General features: G+C 40.3%; 6 protein-coding genes across 7 annotated transcripts; 3 read left to right on the top strand and 3 right to left on the bottom strand.

The window, feature by feature from the left end:
* Positions 1 to 104: 104 nt before the first annotated feature.
* LOC140788263 (serine carboxypeptidase-like 50) lies at positions 105 to 1,677 on the top strand. The gene has a single exon (XM_073137445.1). The coding sequence runs from the start codon at positions 212 to 214 to the stop codon at positions 1,544 to 1,546; it is 1,335 nt and encodes a 444-aa protein (XP_072993546.1). The 5' UTR covers positions 105 to 211; the 3' UTR covers positions 1,547 to 1,677.
* Positions 1,678 to 2,255: 578 nt separating this feature from the next.
* On the top strand, positions 2,256 to 3,865 carry LOC140789317 (serine carboxypeptidase-like 50). Its single transcript, XM_073138978.1, has one exon. The coding sequence runs from the start codon at positions 2,390 to 2,392 to the stop codon at positions 3,716 to 3,718; it is 1,329 nt and encodes a 442-aa protein (XP_072995079.1). The 5' UTR covers positions 2,256 to 2,389; the 3' UTR covers positions 3,719 to 3,865.
* A 286-nt stretch (positions 3,866 to 4,151) lies between these two features.
* LOC140789316 (uncharacterized) lies at positions 4,152 to 9,404 on the bottom strand. Of its 2 annotated transcripts, XM_073138977.1 has the most exons (8): positions 9,216 to 9,356; positions 7,350 to 7,561; positions 6,826 to 6,956; positions 6,611 to 6,713; positions 5,524 to 5,916; positions 5,389 to 5,427; positions 4,864 to 5,201; positions 4,152 to 4,583 (listed from the first exon to the last, which is right to left on the bottom strand). In XM_073138977.1, the coding sequence occupies exons 2-8, from the start codon at positions 7,522 to 7,524 to the stop codon at positions 4,425 to 4,427; spliced, it is 1,338 nt and encodes a 445-aa protein (XP_072995078.1). In that variant the 5' UTR covers positions 7,525 to 7,561; positions 9,216 to 9,356; the 3' UTR covers positions 4,152 to 4,424. The 2 variants fall into 2 exon arrangements, with proteins under 2 accessions (XP_072995078.1, XP_072995077.1); XM_073138976.1 differs by having other exon boundaries at positions 5,389 to 5,916; positions 9,216 to 9,404.
* A 2,222-nt stretch (positions 9,405 to 11,626) lies between these two features.
* On the top strand, positions 11,627 to 14,305 carry LOC140789318 (ribokinase). Its single transcript, XM_073138979.1, has 4 exons — positions 11,627 to 12,379; positions 13,202 to 13,387; positions 13,738 to 13,933; positions 14,028 to 14,305. The coding sequence occupies exons 1-4, from the start codon at positions 11,765 to 11,767 to the stop codon at positions 14,120 to 14,122; spliced, it is 1,092 nt and encodes a 363-aa protein (XP_072995080.1). The 5' UTR covers positions 11,627 to 11,764; the 3' UTR covers positions 14,123 to 14,305.
* A 371-nt stretch (positions 14,306 to 14,676) lies between these two features.
* On the bottom strand, positions 14,677 to 18,421 carry LOC140789315 (cytochrome P450 CYP72A616-like). The gene is made up of 5 exons (XM_073138975.1): positions 18,046 to 18,421; positions 16,771 to 16,988; positions 16,378 to 16,622; positions 15,832 to 16,216; positions 14,677 to 15,277 (listed from the first exon to the last, which is right to left on the bottom strand). The coding sequence occupies exons 1-5, from the start codon at positions 18,347 to 18,349 to the stop codon at positions 14,855 to 14,857; spliced, it is 1,575 nt and encodes a 524-aa protein (XP_072995076.1). The 5' UTR covers positions 18,350 to 18,421; the 3' UTR covers positions 14,677 to 14,854.
* Positions 18,422 to 19,278: 857 nt separating this feature from the next.
* LOC140789275 (cytochrome P450 CYP72A616-like) lies at positions 19,279 to 21,929 on the bottom strand. The gene is made up of 5 exons (XM_073138914.1): positions 21,279 to 21,929; positions 20,761 to 20,978; positions 20,427 to 20,671; positions 19,961 to 20,345; positions 19,279 to 19,892 (listed from the first exon to the last, which is right to left on the bottom strand). The coding sequence occupies exons 1-5, from the start codon at positions 21,577 to 21,579 to the stop codon at positions 19,458 to 19,460; spliced, it is 1,584 nt and encodes a 527-aa protein (XP_072995015.1). The 5' UTR covers positions 21,580 to 21,929; the 3' UTR covers positions 19,279 to 19,457.
* Positions 21,930 to 22,538: the final 609 nt, after the last annotated feature.

Here is a 22,538-nt window from a genome sequence, read left to right as displayed (position 1 = left end):
AAAGGCCCACCTTTTCTTCTACCTTATTGCAAAAAATATATGGGTAGCGTTTGGTTGCAATTTAAGGATAAATATGATTATATTTACTCTTTATTTTTAATGCTTTAATATTGTACATCTTGTTGGATTTAATTAATTTGGGTGTTAGGGCTAAACACGGTTATAGCTACTCTCAGTCCCACTAAACAGTCACCTCCAATTCAACGTAACCATGGAGATGGATTCCACTCATCTCCTCGTCTTCTTCTTCCTCCTCTTCTTCTTCTCCCTCCCACTTCCATCTACCTCCACCTCCCCCTTCCCCTCCTCCGCCCTCCCCACCAAATCCGGCTACCTCCCCATCTCCTCCACCTCCTCCTCCGTCTTCTTCGCCTTCTACGAAGCCCAACGCCCCCTCACGCCTCTCCTTTCCACCCCTCTCCTTGTCTGGCTCCAGGGAGGCCCCGGCTGCTCCTCCATGCTAGCCAACTTCTTCGAGCTCGGTCCTTTCCTCGTCTCCCCCTCCGCCCCCACTCTCCGCCCCAACCACTTCTCCTGGAACCGCCGGTTCGGACTCCTCTTCATCGACAGCCCTCTCGGCACCGGCTTCAGCGTCGTCGCCAATTCCACCCTCATCCCCCGCGATCAACCCACCATCGCCGCGCATCTCTTCACCGCGATTGATTCGTTCATTTCGTCGAACAACTTCCGTGCAAGACCCTTCTACCTGACCGGCGAGAGCTATGCAGGAAAATACATCCCTGCCGCCGGATATTACATACTAAAGAAGAATTCTCAGGTCCCGAGGTCTCGCCGGATCAATCTAAAAGGCGTGGCGATCGGGAACGGGATGACGCACCCGGTTGCCCAGGTAGGCACCCACGCCGCGTCGGCGTACTTCACCGGATTCATCAACGAGAAGCAAAAGGCCTACCTTGAGCAGCTACAGAGCGAAGCGATCAGGTTGACGCTCAACGAGCAGTGGGCGACGGCGTCGGAAGCCAGAGCCACGGCCTTGAATTGGCTACAGAACGCGACGGGGCTAGCAACACTCTATGATTTCACAAAGAAGAAGCCTTACCAGAGCCAAATGGTGGCGACGTTCCTCAACAACGATGAGGTGAGGGAAGCGCTCGGCGTCGCAAAAGGGGTGACTTGGGAGGCATGCAGCAGTGAAGTAGGGAAGGCAATGCACGAGGATATGATGAAGAGTGTCAAGTTTGAGGTGGAGGAATTGATCAAGAAGAGGAGGGTGCTGCTGTACCAAGGGGTGTATGACTTGAGAGTTGGGTTAGTCTCTACCGAGGCTTGGATGAAGGAGATGGAATGGGAGGGGTTGGAGAGCTTCTTGAAGGCCGACAGGGTGGTGTGGAAGGTCAACGGGGAACTCGCCGGTTACGTGCAGAGGTCGGGGAGTTTGAGCCACGTTGTTGTCCACGGCGCGGGGCACCTCGTGCCGGCGGACCAAGGGGCTATTTCTCAGGTGATGATTGAGGACTGGGTGTTGGAGACTGGATTATTCATTGATGCAAAGGAGGAAGTGCTTAGATTAAGGAGATCTTACTGACTACTCCTGTGTATGGCATGGATTATTGTGTGTGTTCGATGATGTTACAATTAATGTTAGAAATCATCAGGAAGTTGTCGGAGATTGTAAAAAAAAGAAAATAAAAATAAAAAAGAAACCTTCGCGGTAAATAGATATACACCTACTCCATATTGAAACGTCAAACTGATTCAAATTCTTCTACTACTTTTCATTTGATGCAGTTTGATGCTGGCAATGAAATAACCTTAATTATCACGATAATAAACATGAGGCAAAACTCATGTTGCTTATATAAATAACTTTTATTTTATTCCAAGTGTGTATTATATAGATCCATATCATATAGTCATATATGTTAGTGAGTAACTAAAGAGCACAATACTCTCATTAGCACTCCTCCAAACTTTTTTCTATTTAATGATCTACTATTCCTGGTTAATTTTTTTATATTATACTATAGTTTTTAAATTATCTATCGAACTACTATACTTTTTATAATATAAGCGCCATGTTAGTAAGGTAAATCATTGTTTTAAAAGGCAATTTAATAAATAGGTTTTTAAGACATCGAATTATAAAATAATAAACCTTAAAAGAAAATCTTGTGCTAAAGTAATAGAAATCTAGAAGAGTAATGTTATAAAACCACTTTTTGTAAGAGTAATTTATGTTAAAAAATTTACGTGGCTACTTACTTGGTACAAATTGTAGTAATTTGATAAGTAGTTTATAGACTACAGTAGAACGGTGATAAATTTTGGGAGCAGTAGCAGCGTAAAACACCCAACCACCTGTGCCATTCTCCTATCTTCTTGCATCACATTATCCAAGACTCTCCAAGTCAACGTACCACTCTTCCCCATGGAAATGGAGTCCACTCATCTCCTCCTCCTCTTCCTCCTCTTCTCCTCCCTCCCACTCCCTTCAACCCCCACCTCTCCCTTCCCCTCCTCCGCCCTCCCCACCAAATCCGGCTACCTCCCCATCTCCTCCTCCTCCTCCCTCTTCTTCGCCTTCTACGAAGCCCAACACCCCCTCACTCCTCTCTCCTCCACCCCTCTCCTCGTATGGCTCCAGGGCGGCCCCGGCTGCTCCTCGATGCTCGGCAACCTGTTCGAGCTCGGCCCCTTCCTCGTCTCCCCCGGCGCCCCGCCCACTCTCCAATCGAACCCCTTCTCCTGGAACCGCCGCTTCGGCCTACTCTTCATAGACAACCCCCTCGGCTCCGGCTTCAGCGTGGCCGCCAATTCCACCCTCATTCCTCGCGACCAGCCCACCATCGCGGCGCATCTTTTTGCCGCGATCGACTCGTTCATTTCGTCGAACAGCTTCCGTGCGAGATCGCTCTACCTCACTGGCGAGAGCTATGCAGGGAAATACATCCCCGCCGCCGGTTACTACATACTTAATCGGAATTCTCAGCTCCCGAAGTCTCGCCGGATAAATTTGAAGGGTGTGGCGATCGGGAACGGGCTGACGCACCCGATTGCCCAGGTGGGCACCCACGCCGCGTCGGCATACTTCACCGGATTGATCAACGAGAGGCAAAAGGCTTACCTTGATCAGCTACAGAGCGAGGCGATCAGCTTGACGCTTGACGAGAAGTGGGCAGCGGCATCGGACGCGAGAAGCAAGGTCTTGAATTGGCTAGAGAACGCGACCGGGCTGGCGACGCTGTACGATCTTACAAAGAAGAAGCCTTACCAGGCCGAAGCGGTGGCGGTGTTCCTCAACAACGACGAGGTGAGGGAAGCGCTCGGCGTCGCAAAAGGAGTAACTTGGGAGGAATGCAGCATTGAAGTAGGGGCGGTAATGCACGAGGATGTGATGAAGAGTGTTAAGTTTGAGGTGGAGGAATTGATCAAGAAGAGTAGGGTGCTGCTGTACCAAGGGGTGTATGACTTGAGAGATGGGGTAGTCTCTACTGAGGCTTGGATGAAGGAGATGGACTGGGAGGGCTTGGAGAGCTTCTTGAAGGCCGAGAGGGTGGTGTGGAAGGTCGACGGGGAACTCGCTGGTTACGTGCAGCGGTCGGGGAGTTTAAGCCACGTCGTTATCTCCGGCGCGGGGCACCTTGTGCCGGCAGACCAAGGGGCTAGTTCTCAGGTGATGATTGAGGACTGGGTGTTGGAGACTGGTTTTTTCAGTAAGGCAAAGAAGGAGATGCCTAGATTGAGGAGATCATACTGAAATAAATGTTCCACCACGCTTATTATCGGCTAGAAATTATCTTTGGTAAGTTATCAGAACTTATCATACATATGTCATAACTATTGTCAATCATTTCTGTAAGCTTAGGCAGAGGAAAACAGTTAATGTGAACTTCATATTGTAACACTCTTGTTGCATGTTCTGACTTTGGCTGAAGAAATCATACTGAGACTGCTTCAAAATGGTATACAGGATAGATGAAATCAATTAAGCATGCCATGAAACCATTAACAACTTCTTGCTTAGGAAAATCTACAATCTCTGCATTATAGAATGCTACAGAGTGGCAGGTATAAAGTGACATTGGACACCAGAGAACACACTTGCTCTGTCATAAGTCCTCATATGAAAATAATTGGCCAAAAGAGTAAAGTCAAATTATCTGGCAGTGTTGCGATCTCTGCAATATATGTTGGAAAAAGTGGGAAGCACACAATTTTATTTCATCAATGTGTTTTATATACACACACATCAACAAAAGAAGGATACTAGAATACAAACTCAAGGCAGTTAGCTGTAAAACCAAATGCTACAATTTACAATAGCTAACTTGCCATAAATTTCAAATCTAAATCAATAGATTATTTTGTATCAATGTTCTGATTCCGCAAGGAAGAGTGACCTTAAGAATGAGAGAGTGGAATGGAGTTAATAAAGCTATGTGAATGATTGTCCGAAGAAATTGTCAATCTTTTTTGCCAAATTTCTTCGCTATAATTGGTCGAACGTCCTCCACATCAACAAGGGTCTCAAGGAAAGGAAGCAATTGAAGTAATGATTGGTCTGTTGGATCATCAAACCAGCTCTTTATAGGTATCCCATTATTCACTTGTAACCGGAAAACCTGAATCAAGTTAGAAAAGGGAAGACTGAGTCACCGTTTGTCTGAAGTCTTTGGAATAGGACAAAAGACTAAAGTAACATAAGTATGCAACTGATATCTAGATGGATCTGCTCTGGACTCATTTAGCAATGATAAAGTTCTAGTAACAACATGTCCAAAACAATGATATATGTGATAAAGTAGTGTTAGTAGGACCATGAAGCCATATCATGTACAATCTATACTAGTTCTATACTAGTTATCTAATTCTATGTACAAGAAACTTACGGAGGAACATCACCTGTGGAGAATTATCAATTATGGCTACTTTTGCCAGGTCAACTCCTAGAATTGTGAGGTCTTTGGTAATGCTTCCATCAGAGAACATGCACGATTCACGATAAATACGCTGAGAGATCAGTTTCCCATATGGATCCAGTTTATCAAGTAGCTGTTCTGCGTAGATGCTTTGACTAGCTGTGAAAATGACGATTTCAAACATCTCGGCCACCCTCTCAAGGAACATCTGAAGGTAAGGCCTCCGTCTTACATAAACATCATGCTGCTTCATGTTAAAGAAAACTGGAAAAGTGAAGTCAGCATCGTCGCAGTGCTCCAGAGTTGAATGGACAAGAGTTTCTGAACAGAAGTAAAAGTGGCCACTTTTTCAACATGGTGCAAGAGATAACTAAGAAAAGATAGCAAGGCAGTTTGAGACAGCTACTGAAATAGTTGATTGTTTTGGAAAACAAGCAAAGAAGTATTGTTATATATAGGATAAACATTCACATATAAAAGAAACCGCGGAAAACCTCCATCAGCTTACCATCCAAATCAAGTACAAGGGTGATGGGCCTCCTTTCTTCTGCATTTGGTAACCAAATAGGAATAATGGATGAATTTGTCTCACACAATTCAGGTAAATCTCTGAACAGTGAATGTTGATCAGAACATTCGTTACCTTCCAAATCATCAAGCACATAGTTTTCTTCAGTTTCTTGATTGGAAGATTGCATCTGATGTAATGCAAGATACAAGTATGTATCATCATAGTTTATAATTTCTTCAAGTGAAGGTTCATCATTGACATAGCAGGTTTCCACTGTTTTCTCTAGGAATGGGAGTATCATACATCTCTCTGCCATATCAATAATAAACTCTGAATTCATACATTCATGTAAAACTGTGGAGGCGTCATTTGTAAATCCCATTATACTATCAAAGGGAGAAGCAGAAACATTCTCAGAAATGTAGAAATCCAGTTCGTCACAAATTAGAAGATCACTTGAGTCACAACTGCCATCATCACTGTCATCAGCAATCAAAAGTGGCAATTCTTGGTTTTCATCTCTAACTGCCAAAAAAAAAGAGAGAAAGAAAATCATAATAAAGTATTAACCAATCACAAGTATCTGGAGAACTTTAAATTTCCGCACCCAAGTGTACAATAAGAAATTTTGTATACTATCAACTATCCCTGAGGAAACAAATTAGTGCAATAACAACAGACGGACCCGTATGGTCCCACAAATATAAGGTTTACCACAAAAAACTAGACCTTAGGAATTGATAGAAGGAAGATATATAGGGAAACTGACTGTCTGGGACAATTTAAATTAAATGTCCAACATAATCTAGAATATTTGCATAGCAACTCAATACAAAAGAGTTACCAATATCTTCTCTCAAAAGATCAAATGTTGTTGATCAATGTCAGCTCGTACAGAGCCCAGTTAAGTTTCATCTTTCATCTTTCACCTTGCATAAGCAGAGAGCTTATCTGTCTTGCTCAAAGAGAAGCAAACTTCCAATTTTCATAATCAGAAAGATGGTCCACATCACCAAAAGAAAGCTGTCCTTTGACATTGAAGCAATAAGCCATACTTATCAAGAACATACAAACTTACAAATAAATTTCATCTTCCCAGGGATTCTTTGTTTTAATGAAAATCAAAAGTACTGATGGTTTTAAATACTATACAAAACTAAGCCAATGGAAAGGAGGCCACAGTTTGCAAGTAAGGACAAAGATATGATGTTCTGATTACCTGCATTAATGTTATTTGCTGGTATTAACTGTGAATCGTTGTGCTCTAAAGTAGGTGAGAAGATCGTTTCCATGTCACAAGGGGATGCAGCTGATGTTGGACCCTAGATATATAAACCACAGAGAAAACAACATGCATGTCACAAATATTTAGTAGAAAACTCATACACAACAAGGCATATCATATACAACAGAACAATGTAACTGAACATGTACCTCTATCATAGTACTTATAGGATCAGATAACTGTGACACCATCAGCAAATTAGTAGACGCTCCATTCTCCTGGAAGTCATTGGCGCCAATGATTCCAGTAATCTCTCCAGACACTTCTTTGGTGGAATAAACTGCAGTAAAATATGATAGCTTTAGAGATGAACACAGAATCAATGCAGAATAAAGTCATAAACTATGTTTTACAGCCTTAAACTTTTTCTGTAGACAGAACAGACACAAAGGTAAATGTTCATAATCAATCCTAGATAACTATTGTCTACCGACAATATCTGCATGAGTCTTACTTGATCATGCTTTTCTGACTTCCTAAACTAATGTCAAATCAAACATCAGAAAATAATCTTCATATAAAAAGAACTTTCAGGAAATGACTGATGCATCAACAATTTCAAACTTCCAAGGATTGATATTGTAGGCAATGTGCAAGAGGTACAAATGGAGGTTCCATTTTTAGAAGGTCGAATAAGGTACAGAAAATTAAATATGGTTATTTGTTCACTTACTTTTCTGGGAAATCCAATTTTCTCGAGTTGAAGAGTCCAGTTCTTCTGGTTGTTGAAATGCTTTGACTTGAGAGTGTGAAACTTTGGATATTTTATTGGACTTGTGACACACATGGAGTGAACCCTGTCTTACACATTCCGTGCTTAATTTGCTCTTCATCCTTAATGCTGGCATTTTGTGCAATTATGCACTACCACTTCAGAAGAATTAACTGCAAAATTATTAATACACAGCTTCCATTCAGAATTAGCAAAAAATGTGATATGTAACAACAAATTCATAGCTACAATAGAAAATTACATCAGTGAACTCATAGAAGCCCAATAAATCATAAGATTTTAGCAAGCAACTAGACCGGTAGCAGAACATTAACAACTTTTGGTTGTTTTTTTCAACTTTATAGTCATTTCTGTAATTATGTGCACTGATTCAGCATCCAGTTAAAGGGCCACAGTAGCAATGGGGCTTGCTGCCTCTCCTGGGTCTGAAGAAAGTCTAGCCTAAACATACCAAGCAGGGATTGAAAGTTTTAATAGATCTTGCCTTGCCGTCATTTTCAATAAGAAAATAACATCGTGTATCTAGATCCTAGTTGCACTTTGTATTCTAAAATATGAGAGGCATACATAAGATCCTCTTTCAGCTGTGGCATCAGAACCTTTCTCCCAAAGCATCCCATGGTTCTACCATGGTCAGGCCATGGTGCCGATAAAAGCTTGTGAGTTCTCTCCTGCTTATTCATTGGGACGAGTGGATGTCAAGAGGGAGGGGATCATAGTCTCTGAACTCATCTGCAATATCACAGAGCAGCTTCGTGGTCCTATTCCGGTCCCAGATGCAGTGCTGTCATCAGTAGCTAAAAGCCAAGGTCTTTCAAGCGCCCTTAGAAGGGCTTCGATAAGGAAGAATAAGCCTTTTTCACTTATTTAGTTACATTTTGTATTCTGAAATAGTGAGTCATTGTTCATACATATAGCATATTGCTACATTATTTCTTTTTCCTCTCTTTTTCCATTCTTTCTATGTCCTGTTATTCTTTTGCAAATATATCACTACACTTACACATTGGTCAATTCTCTTTATATGCTCCCCTATCTCATATACCTAGGTGAATATAGAAAATTTTAGAGGGAATGAACTAAAGACATCAAATATATACGAAAGGAGGCTGATCTACTTCCACACAATATATGATGATAACAGCAAATGTAGCATCACTATATGTTCGTAAATACCCCCATGTTAGATCTCTACAAACACCATACCAAACTTACTCTTTCAAAGGATGGGTCCAAAAGTATATGCTTGGAAGAAAACTTATTTAGCAATTTCATTTCATCAGTACTAATTCACTAACTAGCAAAACTTTAGAGTCCTTACAATGCGCAAAGGATAAGGAAACGTCAGATTTCTAGAAAAGCTAACAAAATTGCAAATCCACCGACTGGGAGAAAGAAAGGAAGAAAGTGCAAAGGATGCAAAGAATCATTAAAAGAACAACTTTTCTGGGCGAGTAACTCAAAGATACACAGCTCCATTAAAATTCAAGCATCAGAGAGCACAATTATGATCTTTCTCAACTGAGCCATAGAAATAGTAGGAAAATAATAAATCAAATCAAAGGATCTTATTACCAGGCAATAATCAGTAGCTATAAGCAGAAGATCCACAACACAACCCTTATAAAAACCCAAACCTTAGACCAATTGAGAGTACCACTAGTAAAAAACAACGAAATCCAACGAAGTCCCGGTGGTATGTTAACGAATTGGTCTACTACGGAAACGAGACTTTCTAAGTTTAGGCTTAAAGTTATCTCGACAAATAATTGCATAATACATCAAACAACGAGAAGGGAGACATACCAAAATCGCAGCTCTCTTGACTTCCTCCTCCTCTTTCTCTATCTATCTAATTATGGAGTCGATAATTAGAGGAAGGGAAGAAGAAGAAGAAGAGTTAAGAGGAGGGAGGAGAAGTGCGGAATTGGAGATCGCGGACTGTGTCTTCCTATAAAGACCTACGTCGGAAAAGGGGGAAAGGACGAGAACTGCGAGATATCTAATGGACGGTCAGGATCTGATCTCGAATCATTGGGCTCGAGCCTCTCAGCATAGGACTCGTGGATGACTTCTGTCCGAGTCAGCACCCGATATCCGGCACGTGTGGGCGCCGACGAAGCTGCTCACTGAATCGTTAGGTGTTGGGCTCGATGTACTTGTAGGTGCACGATCGGGCGACACGTTTACTTTGGTTCTGCAAGGATTTTTGATTTGATTTGTTTAGCCCCTCAAGGGGCACGTGTCGATTAATATGGAGATTAGATGTGGATGTGGATGTGGATGTGGAGAGAAGATTAGGATTTATAAACAGGATTAGAGAGCCTCCTTTGCCTCTCTTATTGCATCAAATCTTTTACCCAACTCGGCCGGTTACATTAATTATCGTTCTAATCTTAATTATGTCTGGAGAGTGGAGAGGGGTACATGGTCAATATTTGGTCACCGAGTAAAATGTGAATCCATATAAAATTTTGAGGTAATTACAGCTAGATTTCTTGTCCCTTGAATTATTATTATTTTATATAAACTGTTTTAATTACTTTTTATGACGTTTGAATTTCTTTTTATAAAACAGTAACATTTTTAATTAATTAATCGCCACGTAACAAAATGCCTCCAAATGTGTACAAAGTAGTCTAGGCCCTAGGACGCTCATGTGATATGAGCGTAATTTGCTCCGCAACTTTATTAGCTTCGTGATAAATATATATATATGAGAGATTGAATCAGAGGGTAAGTAGGTGACGATAATTTTTAATCAGGGAGGCCACCATCTAAGAGGCGCGGTACACCCCCATTCAATATGCTCACCAAGAATAAGGAATCAAATTCCACAATAATAGAGAAGGCTTTAACATCCTCCGACGACCAAGAGTGCCTCAAACAGCATTATCCACGAGAGATGAATGGAAGATGACATGATGATAATCGGTAATGGTAGGAGTGCCATGGTCGAAGTGAAGTAGGAAACCGAGGCCAATGGATCATTAAAAGATTCGTCGATATTAAGTTTGATCACACTGGGCACCGAGGCTCCTATCGGATGAGACGAGATGTATTATTTAGGTGTAACCAAGGTTCTCACACCAATTTTTTTTAGAGTTGTCTTGATATAAGTTTGTGTACGACTCTTTTTAAAAAATATATATATATATTAGTCAAATATTTTCAGACTACTGCAACACCAAGAGTCATAAGGGTAGAATTATTGTCCATATATTCTTTTCTCTTCATGTATATGAATTGATTTAGATCTCTAAAAGTTATCAATAGTATTTGTTCTCATTTATTCATCATCTCCATATATTTTTACTCTCTTTTATTGCCCTTCTCATTTGTCTCTCATTATCATCCTCCTCACTTTGCTCACTGTTATCATCATCAATGTGTACAGAATTATACATCAATTCTTTATAAACCATTTGACTCTCTCTATTGTGTAGATTTTTTTTTTACTAATTAGATGAGCCAACATCTATTTTCTAACTTCCAATGACACTTGAATGCAAGCTGCTATATTTTATTGCCTTCTAACCAAATATTATTTCAAACTATCTGACACCATAACTTATTTTCTTTCAATATCAGTTGCAGTTAATACGTTTTTTATCTTGCCCAATAATGCTACAATATTGTCACCAAATATTGATATCATATGACTTCTTTTGTAGAGTCATTGATATTTTATATTTTTCATTGTAATTATATAACTAAAAAAATAGAAACAAAAATTAAAATAAAATATAAAATAATTTAAATTTTATAAAAATAAAAATCTTTGAATTTTTTTTCTAATTTTTTTTTTACTTCTTTCCGATTTCCACCCCCTCTCTCTCTCAGGAGCGCGTAGTAGTGCTGCTTCACCGCATGAAGAGAAAGAGAGAGGAAATGAGAGGAATTAAAAATGAAAAAAATTCATCGGAGGTTACCAGAGGTCAAGGTCGTTAGATCTTCGTCGGAAAACGTCACTAGAGGTTGAGGTTGTCAGAGATTTACTCGGTCACCGGTGAGAAAGAAAGAAGAAAGAGAAGAGAGAAAGAGAGATAGTTCGTCGGATCTACCCATTCCCACCCGTTTTGGGCATCCGTTTTGTATATAACTACTCCGAAATCTTTAGTTTTATATATAATAAAAAAATATTTATAGTGAAAGTGTTCAATGGTCGTATTAGTAAAACTATAGCTTATTAATCTACTAAATTTACCGGAGAACTTATCCATGAATATAGATAATGTACGGATAAACCTTCAAATGAAGTTTAAATCCACTCAAGTCATCTAATTCGAAGATTAACCCACTCTCTCACATCGCAAGTGAACAGCGAGAGAAGAAGAATTCGGGATCCGATCGCGATGAAAGCACTGTCTCGGCTCCCTCTCCCCTCTCCTCCCTCGCGCCGCCGCTGGTCCAAACCCGATAACTTTAACCCCAACCCTAAACTAACCCACCTCTCCTGCGCCTCCACCCGATCCTCCTCCGCGGCCGCCATCATCGCCGCTTCCCTCTCCCCGGAGAAGCCCGTCGTCGTCGTCGGCTCCGCCAACGCCGACATCTACGTCGAGATCGATCGCCTCCCAGTTGCTGGTGAGACCATTGCCGCCCGCTCCGGCCGGACCCTCGCAGGCGGCAAGGGCGCCAATCAGGCGTGCTGCGGTGGCCGCCTCGGCCACCCGACCTACTTCGTCGGCCAGGTCGGCGATGACGCCCACGGCCGCCTCATAGAGGACGCCCTCCGCTGCGGCGGCGTCCGCCTCGACCGCATCGCCCGGGTCCCCGCCGCGCCGTCCGGCCATGCCGTTGTTATGCTCGAGCCCACCGGCCAGAACTCCATAATTATCGTCGGTGGGGCTAACATGAGCGGGTGGCCGAAGGAGCCGCGCGGCGAAGACCTGGAGCTTGTTAGGGGTGCTGGAATCCTGCTGCTGCAGAGGGAGATCCCAGATTGGGTAAACACCCAGGTCGCTCAGGTAGTTTGATTGCTTCTGGTTTTAAAATAAAATTTGGATTTTGGGAATTATTGAGTGGGAAAGATTGCAACTTTACTTGATTTGAAGGGCATTTAGAATTTTCTTCCGTTTTCGTACAAAGGATTGCGAAGATCAGATTTTCGTTTCTTTTTTTTTTTTCTCTCTTGAATGCGTTTTTGTAGAAAGAACGTGTAATGGGCAATCTGTTCTGCTTTGAAGAATATTAATCTTTCAGTTCCACTAAAGTAAGACCTATATTTTCTCATAGCTCGGCATTCAACATCTCGAGTTTGTAGCAATTTTAAAGCATATCATATAATGATTTTCGATTATATAAATCTGGTACATGTACTTGATATATTTCCACGTGTTCGAGGACTCCTTGCATAGAGTTAAGATGTAGTTGATCTTGAAGGGTGCATGAGTAAGTTGTTTATCGCCATATGCCCATTGAGTAAATGAGCTAGAGGAATAATCCATTCGATTATCTACTATACTGTAGGGTCACATAGATTACTCTTGTTGTGGAGAGAGTATTCAATTGATGATTTTTAGATGAAATTAATACGATAAGCCACTCAGAGTAAATATGTTGATCTTGCTGATTTTTACCACCAGGTATAATGTTTCTTTGTCATTCCTACAGCTGACTAGGTCACACCCATGCCATGGCAGGTCATCCTTTTGAGTTAGTTGGATTTTGTCTTAAGTTTCTCTATGGTTAATTGATTGAGAAATTATGCAGTTCTTTCTACAAATGTGATCCATAGTTATGAGAAGTATTTGACTGGTTTAATGACAATTAACCTTCAATCAACTCAGGCTGCTAAAAGTGCTGGTGTGCCAGTTATCTTGGATGCTGGAGGGGTAGATTCTCCTATTCCGAAAGAACTCCTTATTCATGTTGATTTTTTCAGTCCAAATGAAACAGAGCTGGCACGTTTGACTGCATTGCCAACAGATACATTTGAACAGATCAGTCAGGCTGCAGCTAAGTGCCATGAAATGGTGAGAAGCAACACATTTCCTTGCCTATCCTGTAATAAGTTCTCTGTGAAACTTTATATTACCTGAAACTCAAAATTGTCTTTCTTTTTTCTTGCCAAATTATTTTACATTGGTTTAGTTAGTAGTGAATATATATATGTGCCATAGTTTCAAGAATAGATCCATACAATTGCAATGTAAGATACATATTTATGGGTGTGTGCATGGATTTTTTTTTTCCATCAATCTGTCTTACCAGTAAAGACATGCCAACAACAAGTTAGTTTCTTCATACAATCACTGGGAATGTGATGTCGAAGAACTTCCTTGACTGTAAAGATTGTAAGCCATCACATTTGTAATTTTACCAGGGTGTCAAACAAGTCCTAGTGAAACTTGGGGCTCAAGGTTCAGCTCTATTTGTTGAAGGGAAGGAACCAGTTAGACAACCAGCTATTCCTGCTGCAGAAGTTGTCGATACAACTGGAGCCGGCGATACTTTCACTGCTGCGTTTGCTGTGGCTATGGTCGAGGGCAAGTCCGAGAAGGAATGCTTGAGATTCGCAGGTACAATTGAATCATCTCATTCATGGAAAACTCATTTATTTCTAAGTTCATGATTCTTATACTTGTTCAAATGTTCCATATTTTCCAATCTCAGCTGCAGCTGCCTCTCTGTGTGTCCAAGTGAAGGGCGCCATCCCAAGCATGCCTGACAGAAATTCTGTCATCGAGCTTCTCCAATCCGTCCAATAACTGAATCGAACGATTTGCCTTCTTTTGAAAATAAATGTGTTAGAATTTTTTTTTCAAAAAAAACGTTTTATTTAACTTGTTAGAATTTTTATTTTTTTGTTGAGTTAACATTAACATCTTTGTGTGATATTATCAATAAAAGAGAACATCATTTGGAAGATGTTCTTGTCTTTTTTCCCCTTATATGATCTTTATAATGAAAAAAAAACAAGTCTTATAACATGATCTGCCGGTCAGGTAAAAGTGGCAAAAGAGTGACAGAAAAATAATATGAGATCAACCTAAATAATCTTTCTTTTTTCACTTTCTCTAGCTCGTAAAAATTGACGTATCTGCCTATCTGAGTGGTATATTCCAGTATTAAACTACCGTGACATCAAGCATGGGAAAATTACTGCATAAGAACAAAAGGATCTTGAAGAATTCTACCAACGCCAGGTACATCCTGGCTTCTACCATGTCAAGCATCGAGCGATGCATGTTTAATTACGATACCAGATGGAACTACAATTCTGATACTTGGGGAACACAAAAAGCTAGTTTCACCATGCAGATAAAAGGAGAAATAGTCAATTATGCCATCAAATAGAAAATGTAGTTGTCCTTTATCATATTCTATGTATCTTTTCTGCAAACCACAAAGACAAGATGTATTACCTAATGAGGTTTACAATTTGTCTAATAATAACCTTTACTTACAGATAATTGCACATTGCCATGATGATCGTATATTCAGATCTTCTGCAATTTAATTGGGGCACCATGCTGAGGATGCAGAGTTATCACTGTGTGCGGGGCATGAATATAAGATGGTGAAAGCTCAAATGAGAAATGTTGAAGGATTATGCTCAGTCCCATTTTTGCTTCCATCAATGCAAAGTTTTGGCCGATGCAAATCCTCGGTCCCCCTCCAAATGGAAAGAACGCAACCTGATCATTTGATGCCTTCGAGATCCCTTCTGCAAATCTCTCTGGCCTGAATTCGCTGGGGTCTTTCCAGAAGCCTGGATCGTGGTGAATGAAGATTATAGGCAATGAGAGGATTACTCCTGGTGGGTAAACTATACCTCCAAGCTCCATAGTTTTGTATGTTGTCCTAGTAAGGAGAGTCACTGGTGGGTACAGCCTAAGAACCTCATATAGAATCATTGTCACCTGCCAAATGAAGTAGAAATTATGTAGAAACATTGTCTCTTAATGCCAGATTATTATGATGGAATGCAGACAATTCCTGTATTATATGTAAAAACTCCATTCCAAATTATTTCAATTGGATTCATGTTTACTACTATTGATGCGTCTTGTGATTCTAAACATTTGGATCTAGTATGTTGTAAGATTAGATGTTTTTGGTTGCTGGGCCTCAATCTACTATTAGATTTTTGCTAGTATACCTATCAGAGAAAGAATATACTAATTTAGGTTTGTAATGAAAGCCATAACAGTTTTATGACTAGGTGACCATTGAATATTCGAAAATGGAGTTGTTAATGTCGGCTAACACAGTTTTCACAGTGATACCTTTGGAACGTTGTGCAAGGCTCTATAATCCTGGCTTGAACACAAGTAGTTCATCAACTAACAAATATTTCCTATAAATTCAATGTTATGTCTCTAGTTGTAAAAATACTTCAATTTCTCGAGTATAAAAGTCTAAATGAGGACTTTCTCATGAAATAAAAGTAAGCCTGAATTCAACTGATACTCACAATCTTTAAGCGACTTAAGCCGTCGAAATCTGGCGTATTTTTCCCAAAAACTTGTAAAACCTCTTCTCTGGCGCGAATCTGCCAGCTCGGATGCATGCCTAAAGTGATTATCGTCCATGTCAGCAACACCGATGTTGTCTCCTGCCCTGCAAAGTAGAATAACTTACATTCCTCAATCACATCCTCAGTAGTCATCTTAGGGTCGGATTTCCCGTTTTCTTCAAAATATTTCATATTTGACTCCAACAACAAGCCCAGCAAGTCGCCATTACTCGCTTCTCCATCCTTCATAGCCTTTTCTCTCTTACCAATAATGCCTCTTAGAAGTATTCGGACCTCTCTGTCAATTTCTTTCATTCTTCTGTTGTCTCTGGTTGGGAGAAACCTAATACAACAATGAAGAATAATCTCAACAGGTAGATAAATTGGATGTTTACCAAAACACTCTGCTTTTACTGGAGAAGTAAATTTTCATGGAGAAAAAAAGCTACAAATAGAAAGTAAGAAAGTAAGCAGCAGCAGCAAGAAAAAGGATAAAGAAGATACCTGTATCCTGGGATATACACTGTCCTGAAAGCTTGAATAATTAGCTCAGCTAGCTCTGCTTGAAGTAGGAAAATCTGCCTTCCTTCTTTATAGCTGCTACCAAATGCTGTTCGGGAGATGACATCTCCTGTGAAGTTTTGGAGCTCAGGCCAAACATCTAATTCATATGATCCATCAGAAGCAACTGAAGCATCCCATCTGTTAATCAACTCACTGCAACAAGTCAAGAACGATGGCAACATGCGCTGCAAAACAATAGAAAGGTGATATTTATAGAAAATAACCATGTAATTACTAACTTAAGCATAAGAAAAGTCTACTATATACATGTCAAAGCGAGAATTTAGTCCCATTCACATGCTTTTCTGTACATATTTGCAGAGAGTAAATTACCTTTAACTTTTCCATATGAAAAGCAGGATTGAGAATCCTCCTGTGTCTAACCCATTTTTCACCTTCATAGTTCACAAGCCCATCGGCTAACAAACGTCCAAGTCGGGTGTTTAATTTCCCAAAGTGGCCAAACTTGTTAGAGAGGACTTCCCTTACTAACTCTGGATCTGTAAGTGACACTCTGGGAATTGGGCCAAACCAAGTAAAAGAAATTTTACCTGCATTTCAAGTCATCCAAATCAGAAATACACTCTACTATACGTTGAAGTAAGGCATGGAACCGATCAACCAATTCTCCTTATATTAGATATGCACTCTACATTGAAATCCTTTACATTTCTAATAATTGAAAAGAGCTGCAGACACAAATGCTATTTTATTAGTACTTATAACCGGAAGGAAAGGAACATGAAAAGACTTAAGGTAACAGTATAGAAATTATTGAAACCGTAATTCTTTGTACAAAACTTTGTTTCTGGTAATGGCAAAGAATGGTATTTCAGATGGACTGTTTTATGGATGGGTAATAATTTTCAAAACCATCCAGAAAGTCATCTCATATATAAGACGAAAGCATACTTATCCAATTGAATTATATTACTAAGAAGCAAGTTAGGACAAATATTTTGATTTCGGTGAAAACAGAAAGGCAGGACAGTAGAAGGTAGAGCACAAGAAAAATCAAACAGAAAACGTTGGTTTTCTATGGTCCAGCCAATGGCTATTATTCGTGGATGATGATCATCGGGGGATAAGGATTTCATAAAATTCCAGTGTATGCCTCTCAAAGAACCAAAATAAGTCCATTGCAACTCCTCTAGGTTGTCAAAAGCAAAACCTGGAATTCAAGGGAACTCTAAAATTTTGAATTAGAACCAACAGTTATGAATACAAGACAAAAATCGTAACAAGTAACATCTTGCAGTTGTGGCAGTTTATTAATTATTCAATTGAGAGGTCACATTATGAGAGAATATGGCTCTTATATTAATGTTCTGCAATCTAGGATTTACCATATTATTACCACATAATGAGAGAAGCTGGTAGCAGGAAATCTCAAACACAATCATTTAAAAGTCAAAAAATTAAATTAAAAATAAATGAATGAAGAACATCCAACCACTTGTCTGACTTTTCCATTCCAACTCTTCCACACCACAATTCTCTGTCTCTCATCCGATGAATAAGATAATCGCAATATTTGACAAAAGCAAATTAAATGAAAGAGAAAGAGAAGGGGGAAAAAAGGAGGAGGAGGAAAGGTTGAATTTTTACCATAGTCCTTCATGGCTTGGTGAAAGAGAGGAACAACGCGAGGTATGATATCGTGAGAGAAAGGCATGGGCTTCGCCTTGGCCACTTCGTTGAGCCGCGCGCCCTCCTTCAAGTCCCCAGAGAGGAAGCGGTAAGGTGTGCCGCGGAGTCCCTGAGCACGGAGGGCGCGGTCCAATCGCCTGGGCCTAAACCATACCAGCTCCAGCGTTTGTAAGGCCCACCACGAGAGTAGAAGGCCCACCAGGCCCAATACCAAGCTCCATGGGGTCACAACCAGCGCTCCTATAGCCATGGCCATGGCCATGGTGGAATTTGAGGGAGGAGGAGGAGAAGAGAAATGCTAGAGAGTAGACTAACGAAGAGAAGAATATATTTTTTTGAGATGAGAAGAGAAGACTATAGGCTGTTAGAAAATTTGCGCTGGAGTGGATTATCTGCAGGATAGAGTATAGGATTTTACTGCATCAAGAGAACGTGGTATCCATTTGATTGGTTTTTTTTTCACGTAAGCGGTACAGGATAGGTTGTAGAATATTGCTGCAGTCTTTGTATACGGCAGTATTATGTGTCTTAAAAAAAGGAAACGTAGCAAAAACAGAGCCCCATGACTACGAGGGCATGAGATTGACTCTAACATTAAATATTTATTATAAAAAAATATTTAGTAGTTTAGTGGTTTGGCTCAACAGTTCGACTCAGTTGATAGCTCGACTATACGGTTAACTTCAAAGAGCAGCTCAGCAGTACAACAACTTGAATCAAATCTTAATAGCGTTTAATTCGAAGTAATTATTCAATGGCACACATGACTTAAAATTTAGATTAGACAGTTTTACTATATTACTAAAAGTTTAATGGGACATAAGCGTCTCTTTATTAGAGAGGATTGATCTTTTGCTCGGTCCATATTTAGTTTTCGGACTTATTAATGGTAAAAAAAAACAGAGCACCGTGCTAAGTAAATCCTGAAATTTTTATATATTTGATATTATATGAATGAAGATTTATATTTTTGATAGTCTGTTCAATTTACGAGAAAGTTTCTGTTTCAAAATGTTGTGAAAGCTTTTGTCATTTATCTTTGATACTTGAGTACAAAATATATATTTTAATTAAACAAGATATACAAATTTATATTGTGCTTTTTCTATAGTCCACAGGGCCCTGGTTTATTACCATCAGATATTAAAAATCTAACTAATAATTTCAAAGTCACTCAAGCTGCATATTAGCTTGCTTCAGATGTACTTAGGATAGCGATTATCTTTTTGCACTATTACAGATTTTGATGTCAGATCAGACTTTTGTACCCGCCAGAAGAAGAAGAAAAAATCCACAAAGCCTAGATGCTTTATTTAGAAAAGGTTGACAAAACCCTCAATACGACCACTTGCCACTGTATAAAATTATAATCAGAGACAGAGGCTGTGCAGTATAATTTGGGCACCGTGCTGGGGATGCAGAGTTCCCACTTGGTGGGGAGCATGGATGTAAGACGGCGAGAGCTCGAACGAGAAACGTTGAAGGATCGTGCTCAGTCCCATTTTTGCTTCCAGCAATGCGAAGTTTTGGCCGATACAAATCCTGGGCCCCCCACCAAATGGAAAGAAGGCACCGTGATGATCCTTTGATGCCTTTGAGATCCCTTCTGCAAACCTCTCTGGTTTGAATTCGTTGACGTCTTCGCCCCAGATGTCTGGATCATGGTGAATGAACATTATAGGCAATGTGAGGAGTACTCCAGCTGGGTAAACTATGCCTCCAAGCTTCACTGCTTCGTATGTTATCCTGTTAAGGATCATGATCGGCGGGTACAGCCTAAGAACCTCGTATAGAATCATCGTTACCTGCCAAATGAAGTTGCAGTACAATTAATCTCTACAAAGTATTGATCACTTAAACTGATGATACTCACAATCTTTAAGTGGCTCAAGCCCTCGGTATCTGGCTTATTTCTTCCAAAGACTTGTAAAACCTCTTCTCTCGCGCGAGCCTGCCAGCTCGGATGCATGCCGAGGACGACGATCGCCCACGTCATCAACAAAGATGTTGTCTCGTGTCCTGCAAAGTAGAATAACTTGCATTCCTCGATCACATCCTCGGTAGTCATCTTAGGGACGGACTTCCCGTTTTCTTCAAAGTAGTTCATATTCGACTCCAACAACAAGCCCAGCAAGTCGTCATTACTCGCTTCTCCATCCTTCATAGCCTTTTCTCTCTTACCAATAATGCCTCTTAGAAGTAATCGGACCTCTCTGTCAATTTCTTTCATTCTTCTGTTGTCTCTGGTTGGGAGAAACCTAACGCAACACAACGAAGAACAGTCTCAATATATAGGTAGATCAATTGGATGCTCATCAAAAGATTCTGCTTTTACTCACCTGTATCCTGGGATATGCACTGTCGCGAGGTTTCGTACGACTAGCTCAAGTAGCTCTGCTTGAAGTAGGAAAATCCGTCTTCCTTCTCGATAGCTGCTACCAAATGCTGTTCGGGAGATGACATCTCCTGTGAAGTTTCGGAGCTCAGGCCAAACATCTAGCTCGAACGATCCACGAGAAGCAACGGAACTTTCCCATCTGCTAATCAACTCAGTGCAACAAGTTGAGAATGACGGTAACATCCGCTGCAGAAGTATACAAAGATGATAGTGATTGAGAAGAGCACTACAATTGCATATAGAAGTTTGTATTCATTCATATGCTTTTAAATTACCTTCAACTTTTCCATATGGAATGCAGGATTGAGAATCCTCCTGTGTCTAACCCATTTTTCACCTTCATAGTTCAGAAGCCCATCGGCTACCAAACTTCCAAGTGGGGTTTTTAGTTTACCAAAGTGACCAAACTTGTTAGAGAGGACTTCTCTTGCTAACTCTGGATCTAGAAGTCCCACTCTGGGAATTGGGCCAAACCAAGTAAAAGAAATTTTACCTGCATCTCAAGTCATCCAGATTATAAATACACTCTTCTATACTTGGATATGAACTTTAGACCAAAAACCTTTTGCAATTCTAGTACGTAATTGCGAAGAGATGCAAACACCAGTGCAAAGAATTGTATGTCAGATGGACTGCCTTAGTGGATGCGTAGTAAATTTTCAAAACTATCCAGGAAAACATCTCATATATAAGTCCCTAAAGTTGAAATTTTCAGTTTAAAAAAAAAAAAATCCATTTTAGAACTAGAAATTCTGGATCAAATTAAAAGGAAAAGAAAAGGTTGGAACTTCACCATTCTCCTTCATGGATCGGTGAAAGAAAGGAGCAACGCGAGGGACGATATCGTGAGACAGAGGCATGGGCTTGGCCCTGGCCTCCTGGTTAAGCCGGGCGTCCTCCCGGGCGTCCCCGGTGAGGAAGCGGTAAGGTGTCCCGAGGAGTCCCTGGGCACGGAGCGCGCGGGCCAATCGCCTGGGCTTGAACCACGCCCACTCCAGCATCTGGAAGGCCCACCGCCAGACCAGTAGAAGGCCTATCAGGCCCAGTACCAAGCTCCATGGGATCTCAACCAGAGATCCCACACCCATACCCATAGCTATTCGAATGACGCTTCGCTAACGCTCCAATAAGTTCGTCGTGATGGTGGTCTACAAAGAGATAGATAGATAGATAGATAGAGAGATAGAGATAGAGTCTTGGAAAGAGAGGAAGTGAGCAAATTTATATAAGAAGCTGTTGGAGAGGATCATCAGCGGGGTAGGATACAGGAACGTTCTGCAGTCATCAGGTGTATGCCTTTCTGCAGGGAATTCCTGCAATCTTGTCTGCGTGCAGACTAGACCGATCGATATCCGCTGGCGTTTGCACTTCGCTCAAAGTTTTTGTCTTCCTTCGATAAGGAGACGTAGTTTAAAAATAGAACCTGATGCTACACGTTACCGACAATGTCAATCGTCACTTACGTAGGTAATTTGGATTGCAATGTGTCTCAGTTTCCTCGAGGGTTCGAGAGTTCAACTATTCAAGATAAATAAATGACGTATATTCTAAGTAATTTGCCCAGCGGCTATCTTTTAGACCAGGGTAGTAAACATAGGCGGCATCAAATGAGGATGCGTTTTACTAGACAAAATATTGACTTTAAAACTACATGGGATTATATTGTTTGATTGTCTTATGCTTATTTCATTTTAATCTTTCTCATTTTTATATCTTGGATATTAAAAGTATTCTAAAAAGATAACATAAATAGTAAATTGGTTAAAGATCTAACCATTTTAATAAAATTTTATTTTCACCACTAATTTTTTAACGGAAAAAAAATTAACGTTACGCATGCATCACAACTATAAGAAAATTAAAAAACAGAGATGAAAATTCCAAAAAATAATTGAAAATTTAAATTTGGCCTAATTCTAAGTAGTAAAATATAGTTGATTTGTGCTTGTATATATAATAATTATACTTAATCCCATCTGAACTATCACCATTTTTTACCACATAGAATTCTTAGTTAGAAGAGTTAGAGGCTAAACTAATTACTTAATAAATA

This window comes from Typha latifolia, chromosome 5 (assembly GCF_019914945.1).
Source record: "Typha latifolia isolate L0001 chromosome 5, TyphaL0001v2, whole genome shotgun sequence".
Lineage (NCBI taxonomy): Eukaryota > Viridiplantae > Streptophyta > Magnoliopsida > Poales > Typhaceae > Typha > Typha latifolia.
Note: the sequence above shows the minus strand (reverse complement) of the source record. Positions and strands in the feature narration are given on the sequence as shown.

What these genes read in the sequence shown, in the direction of transcription:
- LOC140788263 (XM_073137445.1), top strand. Translation starts at nt 212, where the DNA reads ATGGAGATGGATTCCACTCATCTCCTCGTCTTCTTCTTCCTCCTCTTC.
- LOC140789317 (XM_073138978.1), top strand. Translation starts at nt 2,390, where the DNA reads ATGGAAATGGAGTCCACTCATCTCCTCCTCCTCTTCCTCCTCTTCTCC.
- LOC140789316 (XM_073138976.1), bottom strand. Translation starts at nt 7,524, where the DNA reads ATGCCAGCATTAAGGATGAAGAGCAAATTAAGCACGGAATGTGTAAGA. An exon ending in AGCAAATAACATTAATGCAG is followed by an intron (nt 5,917 to 6,610) that starts GTAATCAGAACA and finishes TTTTTTTGGCAG; the next exon opens with TTAGAGATGAAAACCAAGAA. An exon ending in CCTTGTACTTGATTTGGATG is followed by an intron (nt 5,202 to 5,388) that starts GTAAGCTGATGG and finishes ACTTCTGTTCAG; the next exon opens with AAACTCTTGTCCATTCAACT.
- LOC140789318 (XM_073138979.1), top strand. Translation starts at nt 11,765, where the DNA reads ATGAAAGCACTGTCTCGGCTCCCTCTCCCCTCTCCTCCCTCGCGCCGC. An exon ending in TAAACACCCAGGTCGCTCAG is followed by an intron (nt 12,380 to 13,201) that starts GTAGTTTGATTG and finishes CAATCAACTCAG; the next exon opens with GCTGCTAAAAGTGCTGGTGT. An exon ending in GGAATGCTTGAGATTCGCAG is followed by an intron (nt 13,934 to 14,027) that starts GTACAATTGAAT and finishes TTCCAATCTCAG; the next exon opens with CTGCAGCTGCCTCTCTGTGT.
- LOC140789315 (XM_073138975.1), bottom strand. Translation starts at nt 18,349, where the DNA reads ATGGCCATGGCCATGGCTATAGGAGCGCTGGTTGTGACCCCATGGAGC. An exon ending in TTCATATGGAAAAGTTAAAG is followed by an intron (nt 16,623 to 16,770) that starts GTAATTTACTCT and finishes ATTGTTTTGCAG; the next exon opens with CGCATGTTGCCATCGTTCTT. An exon ending in GTGTATATCCCAGGATACAG is followed by an intron (nt 16,217 to 16,377) that starts GTATCTTCTTTA and finishes TTGTTGTATTAG; the next exon opens with GTTTCTCCCAACCAGAGACA.
- LOC140789275 (XM_073138914.1), bottom strand. Translation starts at nt 21,579, where the DNA reads ATGGGTATGGGTGTGGGATCTCTGGTTGAGATCCCATGGAGCTTGGTA. An exon ending in TCCATATGGAAAAGTTGAAG is followed by an intron (nt 20,672 to 20,760) that starts GTAATTTAAAAG and finishes ATACTTCTGCAG; the next exon opens with CGGATGTTACCGTCATTCTC. An exon ending in GTGCATATCCCAGGATACAG is followed by an intron (nt 20,346 to 20,426) that starts GTGAGTAAAAGC and finishes GTGTTGCGTTAG; the next exon opens with GTTTCTCCCAACCAGAGACA.